Genomic DNA, 13,976 nt, shown 5'->3' with positions numbered 1-13,976 from the left:
TTTGAGGCTCATCTCTTTGTACTGCCAAATTTTACTGTCCTTTCATGCTCAGTAATAATCCTGTTTGCAATCACACACAATTTACAATGCAAAATGCTATTCAATGCAAGTCAAGTCATTGTAGTATGTCCCAGGTTTTCAGTCCTGACTGTGATCCTGGACAACAAAGGTGGAAAATATTTTAAGAGAATTTTTTATCCCTGTGCATTAAAAGCATTTCCCAGAGCTCTAAATTATACTCATTAGCTTTTTGTGGCTTCAGGAGTGAAATATTCATATGCTAAGTTCTATTCTCTATGCGAGAATGTATCATCTCCATGTCAAAATTCTCATTTTAGAACTTCTCAACTTGAAGGATCAAAAAAAAAAAAAAAAAAAAAAAAAGATGGAAGCAAAACTACAATGTGCAGTCCCAGCAGTGTCAAACAAAGTTTTCCTAAATTGTGTATCTTTCTGATTAAAGGAACATGAATTCTGTGTAAACTATGCTCCACTGCTTAATGTAGTTCTGATCATACCATCTCTCAAATAAATAATATTTATGATCAAATAAATGGAGAAAGCAGGTATGCATCATGGCAGCCAAATAGAATGCAATTTCAGTATAATTACTTGGAGTAGGGAAGGAAGAAACAACCACTGAAACCTTATGCTTATTACAACTCACTGTTTTTCCTTCCTTGACAAGGAGGTTGTCAAAACAGATAATTATGGAAATTCTAGAAATAGTCTGAAAGAAGACAGGAGCTGTCACAGAAAGTTTCTTTTTTTTAATATATCACCTATCCAACTGTGCAATTCTGAAGCGACTGAGTTTTATTACTGCATAAAAAGTACATAATGCATGAGGGAAGCAGTAATTTACTGTGGTTTGCTATTTCAAACTATTTTCAGTCTCTTGACACTAACTAAAGGAACATCAATTCTACCTTGCTTCCCACGAAATATTAACATATTTACACATGCATACAAAACAACAGTGATGCCTCAATTCGAACCGAGAGTATTTGTAGCTGTGTGCGCTACAGAGGAAGTGGCATCTACCCAAAGAGTGAAGTGATTTCTAGTACAAAGATCTGTGTTAATAGAGTAGTGTTGCTATATGTAAACATCTAGCAATTGCAGGATATCACGCTGGCAGATTCAGAGATAAACTTCATTTATGTCCATACCAGTTTTTCTAGACACTGACATTAATGCCTTCTCTGTCTTTATCTCATGTGTTTTCTGGCACCCTAAGATAGTCTATAACTTTATTTATACCTCTATTCTACAGACAAGGCCATAAACGATGTCAGGTTACTCAAACACTACTGAACTTCAGGACCTTGTCAGAAGTAGTGTGTAGATACAAGTGAAAAAAAAAAAGGTTAGATTTCTAAATGCATCAAGGCACCTCATGTTACAGACAGCAGGATTCTTTAAAAGGCCCTGTGAATAAGATGCCCTTTGAATGCTAAAGAAATCAAGAGTGTTACGCACAGAAAGGCTTTAAAATTCACTATGTGCCTGATATCTTTATAGTTTGCCATACCTTCCGAAATTCCAGCTTTAGAAGGTGAAGACTCACTGTGTCTTAGATACAAGATATCTAAACCAGGTTTGGTATGATTCCCACTCCCTACTGGGAGGAAAGCCTAGCTGTGTGTTATATATGCACTGATAGTACAAAGACGGGAGATGGACAGAGAGGCAGAATCACAGAATCACAGACAGAGAAATAGATACTCTATTGAAACAGGCACCGTAACCAAAGCTTACAAGTATTTTGTGCACCCAGACACAGCTGCACAGGAGTGGCACAAACAGAAAACAAAAAAATTATTTCATTAAAATTTTAAATGTAATTACATAATCCTATCTCTACCTTTAAGTAAACCTTTTTTTGTTGTTATTTTTAAAAAGCAGCTGTGACCAGAATGAAAACAGGAGGCACAGAACACAGCAAAGTTTGTGAATGTGGAGTTGCCTATCAAAGTGCTGAGAAATCTCAACATTCTTATCAGCAGAACTTCACTTGAAATTCATGAAGGCTCATAAAATGAGTGAGATATACATACAGTGGTCCTATAAAGTGTTTCATTGTTTAGCATCTTTTAAATTTGGCAAGGTCCAATTTGGTGATGGAATAGCAATGTGAGACCCAGAAAAAGGAGTCCTGAAAAGAAGGATTTCCCCCCCGTCTCCCAAGAGAATTTCTTCTTTGCAATGAAGATGTGAAAAATCCAAAATATAAAGATACAATGTTTTAACTCAGGAGTGAAATCTGGAGTCAGAAGGAAAACTGGGAGGTAGCAATATAGGTGAGACAGCACATTTACATTGAGCTTACAACATAATTGATAAGACATACTGAAAGCTGACTAAAAGAATGAAAGGGAATAGTCTCTCAAAAAAATAATTTGCATGAATGGAACATCACACCTATAAAACAACTGCTATATCCCAAGACAACTTTGTTTAATAAATTCTGACAGCATTAATACTTATCAAGTAAAGTGATAAATTATTAAATCTGCTTTCACAAAATAGCATTTGCTTAAAAATATTTTAATACTTGTAGTCTTTAAAACATTTTCATTAATTGAAAACTGTAAGCTCTCTAGACAAGGACACATTTCCTATTTGCCCCAAAACATGGTACATGCATACATACATTTAATTTCCTATATAAATTCAAAATTACAAAAAATTACAAAATAAAACAAATGTAATAGTCTACTTCATTATTCATCACTTGTCAAGCTGGTTATAATTTACAGCTGCACAGGAACAAATGTAATGCCAACCATATATGATCATGCACAATATATATATAAAGGGACAAATAATAGAATGCTTTAATAATGCAAAAATAGACATAGACAAGCTCAGACCTCACCTGTTATAAAGTAGCATGTGTGTGTGCATGTATATATACACACATAGACGCTTACACTGGGTGCAGATATGATCCAAAATTCTCTGTCAAGATGGACTCCCCAGTTACCATAGAAATAGAGTATGTTTAAGTACAAGATAAGAAACAACTTGATCTGCAAAGTTATTATCTTTATCATAACTGAGCTGAGACTTGGTATGTTTAAAGCTGCAATAAAATCAAAAAGCAACTGTCTTGAGTATCCCAGAAACTGACTTTTAAAAGCTAAGGCTGCTAACATACCTTACATTACTGGTCAGATTATAAATAACCAAAGCTATGACAAGTGTTTTTGGTTATGACGGGCTCAGTACAAAGAAGTCTAAGTGATTTCTTCCAGAAATGCAGGAAAAGTGGTGGGGGCACAAGGAAGAAGGAGACTGTTAAGTATGTGAAACACTTAAAAATGAACAAGTTGTCTTGTGAAGTGACTGAATGTTCTTCCATTAAAAAAAAGTAAAAAACAAAGAAAAAAAAGACATTAAGCAATTTCTTCTGCTACAAAATGAAAACTTTATAATAAAAAAACCCATAATCAGTTCACAGATTGACAGCCTGGATTAGAAGGGATGCTCAAAGATCACCTTGTCCAACCTCCCTGCAGGAGCAGAGACAGCTCCAACTACACCAGGCTGCCCAGGGCCACTTCAACACCAATCTTGAATCTTTCCAGTGACAAGGCCTCAACCACATCACTGGGCAACCTGTTCCAGTTCTTTTACCACTCTCATTGTAAAGAACTTCCTCCTTATGTCCAACCTAAACCTACCCTGCTCCAGTTTAAAACTATTGCCCGTTGTCCTATCACTAAGATCCCCACCCTTCCTGTAGGTCCCCTTCAGATATTGAAACATAGACACAAGGTTTCCGCAGAGCCTTCTCTTCTCCAGGCTGAATATCCCCAATCCTTTCAGCCTGTCTTTGTAGAAAAGGTCCTAGAGTCTTTGTGGCCTTCCCCTGGACCTGTTACAGCAGGTCCACATCTCTCTTGTGTTGGGGGTCCCATAGCTGAACACAGTACTCCAAAGGTATCACCAGAGCAGAAAGTAATTCTGTAGTTTTCTTTTGCTCTGTAGAAGCATGTGCATAAAGTATAGCATCTTCAGCACATAGGAATTGTGTCCTTATAAAACAAGTAAGTAAAAATCATGTGATTTTCATCACTGGTTAAAATTAGCTAATCTTGGAGACAGAAGTATACTATACTATTTTGTTTGCCTCATAGCATATGTGAAACTGTAAAAATGCTGCATAGCTTAAAAAATAAATTTTATAAAGCTAAACAAGGTATAGAAACTACAATTCCATTTCTGAGTTCATGATTTTACTGCATTAAATACTTAATGATGACAAGTATCATGTAGTTGAGCTATTAATCACAGATGGATGAATTGTAACTCCTGACATACCAGTTTTGGAATAACTTCATTTGAAATACTTCTTGAATGCACACTGAAGGAATGAACTGCATTAATCACATCATTGTAAAAGAAAATGTTTTATGCAGGTGTTTCTCTGTTCCCTCAAAATGTCAAATTCTCCATATCAGCGTCCCAGGAATGGAAAAAGCTGGGAGGAAAAGCCTGGAGAATGTCATTAGATTTCTTCCCTGTGAAGGATGGGGAACTTGCATATCTTTTCAGTATCTGGTAATTTAAAAAGCAAATTCACATAGAACCACAGAGTGGTCTGGATTGGAAGGGACCTCTGAAGGTCACCTAGTCCAACACCCTCTGCAGTCAGCAAGGACATTCTCAACTCGATCAGGCTGCCCAGAGCCTTGTCGAGCCTCACTTTGAGTATCTCCAGGGACGGGACCCCAACCACCTCCCTGGGCAACCTGTTCCAGTGTTTCACTACTCTCATGGTAAAGAACTTGTTCCTAAGATCCAACCTAAATCTGCTCTTCTCTAGTTTGAAGATGTTGCCCCTTGTGCTATTACCACAGCCCTTTGTAAACAGTCTCTCTCTGTCCTTCTTGCAGGCCTCCATCAGGTAGTTGAAGGCTACTACCATGCCACCCCAGAGCCTCCTCTTCTCCAGGCTGAATAACCCCAGCTCCCTCAGCCTGTCCTCGTAGCAGAGGTGCTCCAACCCCCTAATCATTTCCTCTGGATCTGCTCCATCAGGTCTGTGTCCTTCCTATATTCAGGGCTCCAGACCCGGATGCAGAACTCCAAGTGAGGTCTCACCATAGCAAAGTGGCAGAATCATCTCCCTCAGTCTTCTGGCAACACATGTTTTGATGTAGCCCAGGATGTGATTTGCCTTCTGGATGGCAAGTGCACACTGCCTGCTCATGTCCAGCTTCTCATCCATCAGCAGCCCTAAGTCATTTCCACAGGGCTGCTTTCTATCACCTCATCCCCTGGTCTGTATTGATAGTGAGGATTGTTCTGGCCCAGGTGCAGAGCCCTGCTCTTTCTCTTGTTGAACCTCATGAGGTTCACCTGGGCCCACCTGTAAATTGCATGGGAGCTTATTTCAATTCACTTTTCACAAACCAGTATACTCCAGAAGATCTGTGTCTACACCATGACAACATAGCTTGTCTGAATTTAACACTTACTCGTACCGATTCTAGTCAAATATCTGCCTCTGTGGGTGTCATGTTTGAATTTTCTGTGGTAAACCATGCCGCATCTACTCATTCGTTCCCAGAGAGTAATTAGCAACTTGAAATACAAATCCCAAGAAAGCAGTGTATCTGTGTGTACCTGTATATAGAGATCAATGCTCAAAATCATTCCACACTTTACAAATTCTGTGGGATACTTTGCTGTCTCGTTCTGTTAGAAACCACATATGGCAAAAAGTCATAGCTGCAACTCTGCCATATCATTAGTACTGTAAAACGTTAATGCAATTTGTTTCCCTCTACAGATTAACTCATTCACAACTGGATTTGAAATCTGCATTTTAATGGCACCTATCATGAAAAAATTTTGTATAAATACATAGAGGACACACCTTTTTTAAATAGTAATTTCATAATTATTTTAATTAAATTAACTCTTGAATGGCCATGACCACCTTAAAGAATCTAAGTAGATAATCTTAAAGAAATCCTGTAGGTACAAGAAACTAAAGAATGCTGGAGTTCATATTTGCATTTGTTCTTTTCTTTTGTTTTCTAGTCTGTGTATAATCACATTGTGGTGGGTTGAAATCTCCTCCCCACATTAACACCACCAGACTAGCTCAGCTTGGAAACAAATGAGGCTGTATTTTACAAGCAAAAACTACAGTCTAAAATGGAATGTAATGAGTATGTACAAATATACAGTATTTACAATAATTACCAATATGTACAATTAACAAAAACAGCACAAAACCCCTCCTGGCCAAAGCCAGGAAAGCTGTCCCTCTGCCTCCCCCTTCCCCGCCTTCTCCAGACCCCTTCTGGCAAAAGGAAGAAAGACAAGAAGCAGAGAGGTTGTTAGAACTTAGCGTTCAAGGTCAGTACGTTATCTTCTTCAGTGAAGAAAGCAAGAAGAGAAACACAGAAGCACTCTGCTAGACTGCCCAGCAGAAAAACACCAGACAGACTGAACTTTGTTTTGAGAACTGAATCTTAAAGGTTTCTATCTCTCCAATGGAAGTGTTTAGAATAATCATTATTTTTCTTTCTTACATCCAACCATGATTTATTTACATTCTTTTACTTTTCTGCTCAAATTCTGTGAAAAGAAATTAAAGGCATAGCCTTAAAACCACCACAAGCATCAATTAGTCAAGCAACATACTAAATACTCCCCAAAAAGTGACAAATTACTGGACAGACATGACCTCTATAATTAGTTACTACAGCTTAATTACAGCAATTGAAAATCTAAAGACACTTCCTCTCTCTCACCTCAATGGTGGGTGGATCATTTCTTTTCTTTCTTATCCATGCTGCAAAAGAAATAAAAATCAAATTTCAAAGATCACAAACAGTATTAAAAGTCACAATTATGATGAACTGGTAACAGAAGCAAATATTTATATTAAAAAATACAACAGAATTTGCCACCACCTGGTAAACCACATAATTTTGCAAAAATGCAGAGTGATGGCTAGCTCCCTTCAGCTCAGTCAGTTTACACTGGCAAAGACAGCAGAGGAATGAAAGCAGTGGCAGTGACAAGTGTCCTGTTGCTCACATCTTCAATGATGAACCAAATCAATAGACTTCTACCAACTCCTATTGTAAACACTGACGGTTAGTGTGGGACTGACTGGAGGTAGTAACCCAAAGGGATTCCACTGGGACAGACAAGTGGCATTCCATCAGGTCTTGCTTCATTTAGTTGATGAATTATTAGAGATAGCTCCAACTATTACAGGCATTATTTAGACAAACAAATTGCCTGACTGGACAAGGCAATAATCCATTGCTCTTTACAAGTATCACTACCATATTGTTTTTTCATGCCTTTTCAGTCCACGTAATCGGTAGGTACTGGGTTGTGTATTTTGTAGGCATTTGTCTTTTCTGCTTGTTTTTCAAACAAATGAGTGGCAGAATGCATGTGGCCAGTAACGAACAGAAGGATAAACATCAGGAAAGCCAGTTCCAAGTGCTGAGACACAGCAAAATGTTCTTTAGTGTGTTTGCGTGGATAATTAAGACTTTTGTTACTATGCTGGAAAATTTGAGCAAAAATGACTTTTTTGTTATCACCCAATAAAATTCTTGGTCTGACTTGTTTGTAAAGTTTCAGAAGTGCTTTAGGAAGGAGCTATTCCAAATTTTAATTTTCTAATACCATCTGTGCAGCATTTTGAGAGGAACTACAGAATTAGTCAGACAGCAAGTCGAAAACACTAAAAGCTGCACGGAGTCATAACGTCACCTCACTATTGAAATTACAGTAACACACAAAGTGAAACACTAACAGCACTCTGCTTCAGCAGCATTATGAAACTGGTTTTAGGAGGAATAGCTTGCAGTTAACATAAGAATAGAATCAAGGGAGACAAAATAGCTTTACATGGCTTGGAATATAGTCATGAGGGCGAGGCCCTCAAGGTTAATGATAAAATACCTGCAACAATATGAAGCAAGGTTTTACTTTGGTTCTTGTCTATCACATGACAATTTCTAATAAGGTATTCTTTAAAATTCCATTCTCAAACATCTCTTCTTAAAAGCAGCCCCTGTCAGCTCTTGTCAGAGATGTTTTGGCACTAACCAAGTTAGATCCACATTTGCCATTGTGGAGAACCAACTGAGCACTGAAAAGTCACCATCATTCTTTGTGCAAATTTTTGTTTCAGTGGAAAGAAAAATAGCCCATTAAGATAAACTAAAATACACCTAAATTACTTTATACTAAATCTATAGAACCGTAAAACATTTTACATGTACCTACAGCACTTTCTAACATTTAAATTTTATGAGGACTTCCAAATGCAAAATCAGGCATCAGAAACTAAACTGTCATGACTGAAACTGGCACTTCCCAGTAGGCAGCCCTGCAGACACTCTGCAAAATGACCAACCATGCTATTAGAGAAAATCATAGCGCATTAGCCTCTAATCCTGACAGAAGTCATCTTTGCCCACACTTAGCAATTGTTCCAACATAATCCAGAAAGGCAAGAAAGTGGCAGAGATATCAAGTATAGTGAAGCAGATATACTAAACACTAACCAATAAAAGGTATAGTTGGAGAAAAAAACCCTGAAATCTAGTAATTTAAAATGTTTCATAAAAAATAAAGTTTTAAACCTTCAAAAGTGTAAGGAATTACTTTCAAAAAAGCTATCATCTTCTACCTTGCCATACCTTGTCACATGGAAGTACACTACCACCAGTTTCAATTTTAGAGCTCTCAGCGTCTAAAAATTTCTTCATTTTTTGATAAAGTGCCAGTATTCTATTCAAACGTTGCATTTCAACTTCAATTAATCACAGTTAGTGATTCTTAAAGAAGAAGTCTTAAAATTAAGCTGCAGTTAGAAACTACTTCTGAAATATAACCATGACAATACATCCTTTCAGTATCAGATGCAAATTTTAAGTAGTTACTTGATTAATTGGTTTTTGGATGAATAGAATACTTCTCTTAAAAGATTCTATCATTCTGTTATCTGCCTCAGTTTAATGAGCCAGAGAGGGAGCAGCAAAGGGTAACATAATGATGAGTCTCTGGTGAACAGAAGCTGTGAAGCAAGGAGCATTACGCAACACATTTTAATTCATTAATAGAACTCAGTACCACTCAAAACTAGCAAAACAATTCTTAACTTGGGAAGATTTCTTGTACCAAACATTCCATTATCAGACTGTGTCTATTCAAATACATAAAGAATGCACACAGTTATAACACTGGGCTATTTCTCTTTCCAGCTATAACAACCACTTGAATGCCTGATCTTGGAGGAGCAATCAACCTTCCTTCTTGCAAACAAATGTGAGGACAATAAATATTTTTCAGTTTAACACTAAATAAAACTTGCTGACACACAGATTGTATACCGTTTTCCAAATTACTACAGGTAAATTTGTTTTAACATTGCTAATGATCTTCACTAGAAAATCATTATTTAATGAAAAATTCTTTCACTGTCATGTAGCTGAAGGAGAAATACTGTAACAAAATGTACTAAAATCTCTTTACAGCCATAAAATGAACTTAGTTAGCCTTAACATATATTTCCTCATATATTCAGAAATCCATTTCTGAACTATTCTACATAAAGAACAGGTCAAGATGCATATGCAAGAATAAAAGCAAAGGAAATATCACCTGAATTAAACTTATTTTAGTAGAATCATACTTTAGCATCTGATGATTTTTCAAGCTTAGTTTTCAAAATTAATGTATTTTTGTAATAATTCACCTGACCAAGTCTCAGTCTTTGTGAAGAATAATGGAAGGACTCTAATGTTAATCACCATTAATTTTTAGGTAGTTCCCTTTCAGACAAAATTTTTAAAGTCTTTCATCTTTTTTTAAAGTTATCAACTATAATTTGCACATCAAACACAAGGTTCAAAAAATCATCAACATCTCATAATTCAGGCATCACACAAATTCATAGTAATAAGTAAAGGAAGAATGAATGTATTCAAAAATATAACCAGTAATATATTACCAAGTTAGCACTAATTTAACAAAACCCAAGTAAATGATACCTTAGTATTACAACATTTTGCATTCTTTTGAAAAACACAGACAGTGATTACAATTTGGCAATGAAGAAAACTCTCCCACCTTTCTTGGTGCTCTCCATTACACTTAATCAATGCAGATTTAAATAAATGAACATCTTTGTCAGCAACATGGAGAGTGGGATTGACTACACCCTCAGCAGCTTTGCTGACAACACCAAGCTCTGTGGTGTGGTCCACATACTGGAGGAAAGGGATGCCATTCACAGGGTCCTCGATAGTCTAGAGGATTGGGCCCATGCCAACCTCATGAAGTTTAACAAGGCAAAGGACAAGGTCCTGCACATGGATCAAGGCAAACCTAAGCAACAGGCCATGGGATGAAAGGATTGAAAGCATCTCTGTGGAAAGAGGCTTGGAGGTATTACAAAATCACAGCCACATAGGAAGAGACCTCCAAGATCATCAATTCCAACCAATCACCTAACCCTAACTAATCAAGTAGACCATGCAGTAAGTGCCTTGTCCAGTCTTTTCTTAAACACCTCCAGGGATGTCAACCCCACCACCTTCCTGGGCAGCCCACTCCAACGGCCAATCACTCTTTCTGTGAAGAACCTCTTTCTAAGATTGAGCCTAAACTTCCCTCTGCACAGCATGACAGTGTCCTCTTGTCCTGGTGCTGGTTGCCTGGGAGAAGAGACCAACCCCCACATGGCTACAACCTCCTTTTAGGCAGTTGTAGATGGCAATAAGGTCTCCCCTGAGCCTCCTCTTCTCCAGGATAAACAACCCCAGCTCCTCTTAGAGCTTGTGCTCCAGACTCCTCACCAGCTTTGTTGCCCTTCTTTGGACACGTTCAAGCAACTCAACATCTTTCTTGAATTGAGGAGCCCAGAACTGGACACCGTATTCAAGGTGTGGCCTAACCAGTGCTGAGTCCAGGGGCAGAATGACTTCCCTGCTCCTGCTGGCCACACTATTCCTGATACAGGCCAGGATGCCATTGGCCTTCCTGGCCACCTGCACACACTGCTGGCTCATGTTCAGCCTACTGTTAACCAGTACCCCCAGGTCCCTTTCTGCCTGGCTGCTCTCCAGCTACTCTGTCCCCAGCCTCTAGTGCTGCATGGGGTTGTTGTGGCCAATGTGTACAACCCAGCACTTGGACTTGTTAAATCTCATAGCATTGGACTCTGCCTATCTGTCCAGCTTTCCAAGGTCCCTCTGCAGAGCCCTCCTACTCTCTAGAAGATCAACACCTGCTCCCACTTACTCAATCCCCTTGTCCAGATCATCAATGAAGATATTGAACAGGATGGGGCCCAACACTGATCCCTGGGGGACACCACTAGTGACAGGCTGCCAGCTGGCAGTGGCACCATTCACCACCACTCTCTGGGCCCAGCCCTCCTGCCAGTTCTTAACCCAGCACAGAGTGCTCCTGTCCAAGCTGAGGGCTGACAGCTTGGCCAGGAGTTTGCTATGGGGAACGGTGTCAAAGATCTTGCTGAAGTCCAGCTAGACTACATCCACAGCCTGCCCCACATCCACCAGGTGGGTCACCTGGTCATAGAAGGAGATCAGGTTGGTCAGGCAGGACCTGCCCCTCCTAAATCCATGCTGGCAGGGCCTGATCCCTTGGCAAGCTTGAGGTGCGCTTAAGATGACCTGTTCCATAATCTTGCCTGGCACTGAGGTCAGGCTGACAGGTCTGTAATTCCCTGGCTCCTCCTTCTGGCCCTTTTTGTGGATGGGCATCACGCTGGCCAGCTTTCAATCATCTGGGACCTCACCATTGAGCCAGGACTGCTGAAAAATGATGGAGAGTGGCCTGGCAAGCTCATCTGCCAGCTCTCTCATTACCCTAGGAAGGAACCAACCTGGTTCCATAGACTTATGTGGATCCAAGTGGCTCAGCAGGTCCTTTACTGCTTCTTCCTGGACTACAGCAGGACTATACTGCTCCCTGTCTCCATCTGCCAGTTCAGGAGGCCAGTTGTCCTGAAGGCAACCTATCTTATTGAAAATTGAGGCAAAGAAGGTGTTAAGTATTGATGGATGAAACACTGAATACGAGCCAACAGTGTGTGCTTGCAGCCCAGAAAGCCAATCGCATCCTGGGCTGAATCATAAAAAGCGTGGCCAGGAGGTCAGTTCTACCCCTCTGCCCTGTTCTTGTGAAACATTACCTGCCGTACCATGCTCAGCCATGGGACCTCCAGCACAAGAAACACATGAACCTGCTTGAGCAGGTCCAGAGAACTACCATAAACATCATTAAGGGGCTGGAACACATCTCATGTGAGGAAAGACTGAGTGAGTTGGGGTTGTTCAGCCTAGAGAAGAGAAGGCTCTGTGAAGACCTTGTATCAGTAAATGGGAACTACAGGAAGGGTGGAAAGGGACTCTTTATCAGACAGTATAGTGATAGGATGAAGGGTAAGAGAGTACATTTAGGTTAAATATAAGAAAGCAATTCTTTATTGTGAGAGTGGTAAGGCTCTGCAACAGGTTGCTCAGAGCTGTTCCAGGTGCCCCATTCCTGGAAGTGTTCAATGCCTGGTTGGACAGAGCTTTGAGCAACCTGATCTAGTGGAAAGTGTCCTGGCACAGTGACACTGACAGCTGCATTACTCCCATTTCCTACACTAACAAAAACCAAATCAAAATGTACTCACCATTGTCAGACAAGATGTTTTAAAACTGGTAAAGTAGAAAACGTATCATGTTTGTACTGAATGCAACCAAAAACATGGTTCCCTCTTCCCCAGAACTTTGGCAAAGTGAATCTTTGCCTCCATTTCAAACTACTTATGCTGCTGCCTCTAATTTTATCTGGATGGCACTTCTTGCATTCTGTATTCATTATAACACTACTTTTTTTTCTAAAAGGAATTTTGCAAGATAGCTGGACATTTCCTACCATGAGACCCTCACAATCTTTCATCAGTACTAATTTACATTCTTAGTATTAGCATGTATGTGATTTTCATTGAACTTTAAGATCCCTACTGGCACATAACATGCCATAATGAATGTGAAAGTAAGCATGCAAAATAAGACTCCCATTAATCACTAGATGTTACAAGGGGTAAAAAAAAAGAGAGACAGAAAAAAACATGGACAATAAAGTGCTGCATGAAGCAGGCAATCTCATGAATCACTGTGGGTGTGTGAAATTACTGATGTCCTCTCAGGAGCACTATTGAGGTGTCCTGAGGAGGTAAATTACACATTCTACAGTATGTGAACATTCAAAACTAACATTACAGAAATATTATCTGTTGTGTACATCCATATTTATGGAAAACTATGCACTCCCACTTTGTCATAGAATATAAGAGTCTTCACCTAAGCAAAAAAAAGGTTGCATTCGTATTGTGTGTTCTAAATTTAAAACTACAGTACAAAGGAAAACATACTTCAGGGCTTTTAAAATTAAAAATCAACTTAGTTTTCTGCGTACAAATTGCTAATACTAAAGCCAAGGATAACATAAGGGATTATGGTCCTATTCTGAGCATGATTCAATTTTACAAAAACTCTAATGGACAGTTACAACTTCTGTAAAATTCATAGGTCTGGGAATGTAGAAAATCTAATCCTGTGGAGCATGTAAACCTAACATCTTCAGGAGAAAAATTCCAGGCAAACCCTCAAGAGTAACCCCAATCCTGTGTTCAGTAAACTCGCAGGACTAGTACAGAAACATCTTTTCCAGAGTCTAAGAAACAGCTCGCAGAGACTGAGTCTGTAATGGATGATTGGTTTATCTGACTGCTTTATAGCTTTCTACTTAGTCTTGGTCAAATAATTACATGTTTATAACTTGATAAACACAGCACCAAAATCAGCCCCTTAGTTTGCCATCCATCAAGGCTGAATGTCTTTAGACATACAATAAGATTTAACTCAGACTCCATTCAAATTTCACTCCAGCCTGCTCCCAGT

General features: G+C 39.1%; 1 protein-coding gene across 1 annotated transcript in view; it reads right to left on the bottom strand.

Annotated features, from left to right (window-relative positions):
- Positions 1–13,976, bottom strand: part of NDUFAF2 (NADH:ubiquinone oxidoreductase complex assembly factor 2) — a 60,690-nt gene that overhangs the window by 7,279 nt on the left and 39,435 nt on the right. Inside the window, exon 3 of the mRNA XM_054397990.1 lies at positions 6,777–6,817. Coding sequence (XP_054253965.1) covers positions 6,777–6,817 — 41 coding nt within the window. The remainder of the gene's footprint in view (positions 1–6,776; positions 6,818–13,976) is intronic.

The sequence above is a fragment of the Indicator indicator genome, chromosome Z (genome assembly GCF_027791375.1).
Source record: "Indicator indicator isolate 239-I01 chromosome Z, UM_Iind_1.1, whole genome shotgun sequence".
Classification (NCBI taxonomy): domain Eukaryota; kingdom Metazoa; phylum Chordata; class Aves; order Piciformes; family Indicatoridae; genus Indicator; species Indicator indicator.
Note: the sequence above shows the minus strand (reverse complement) of the source record. Positions and strands in the feature narration are given on the sequence as shown.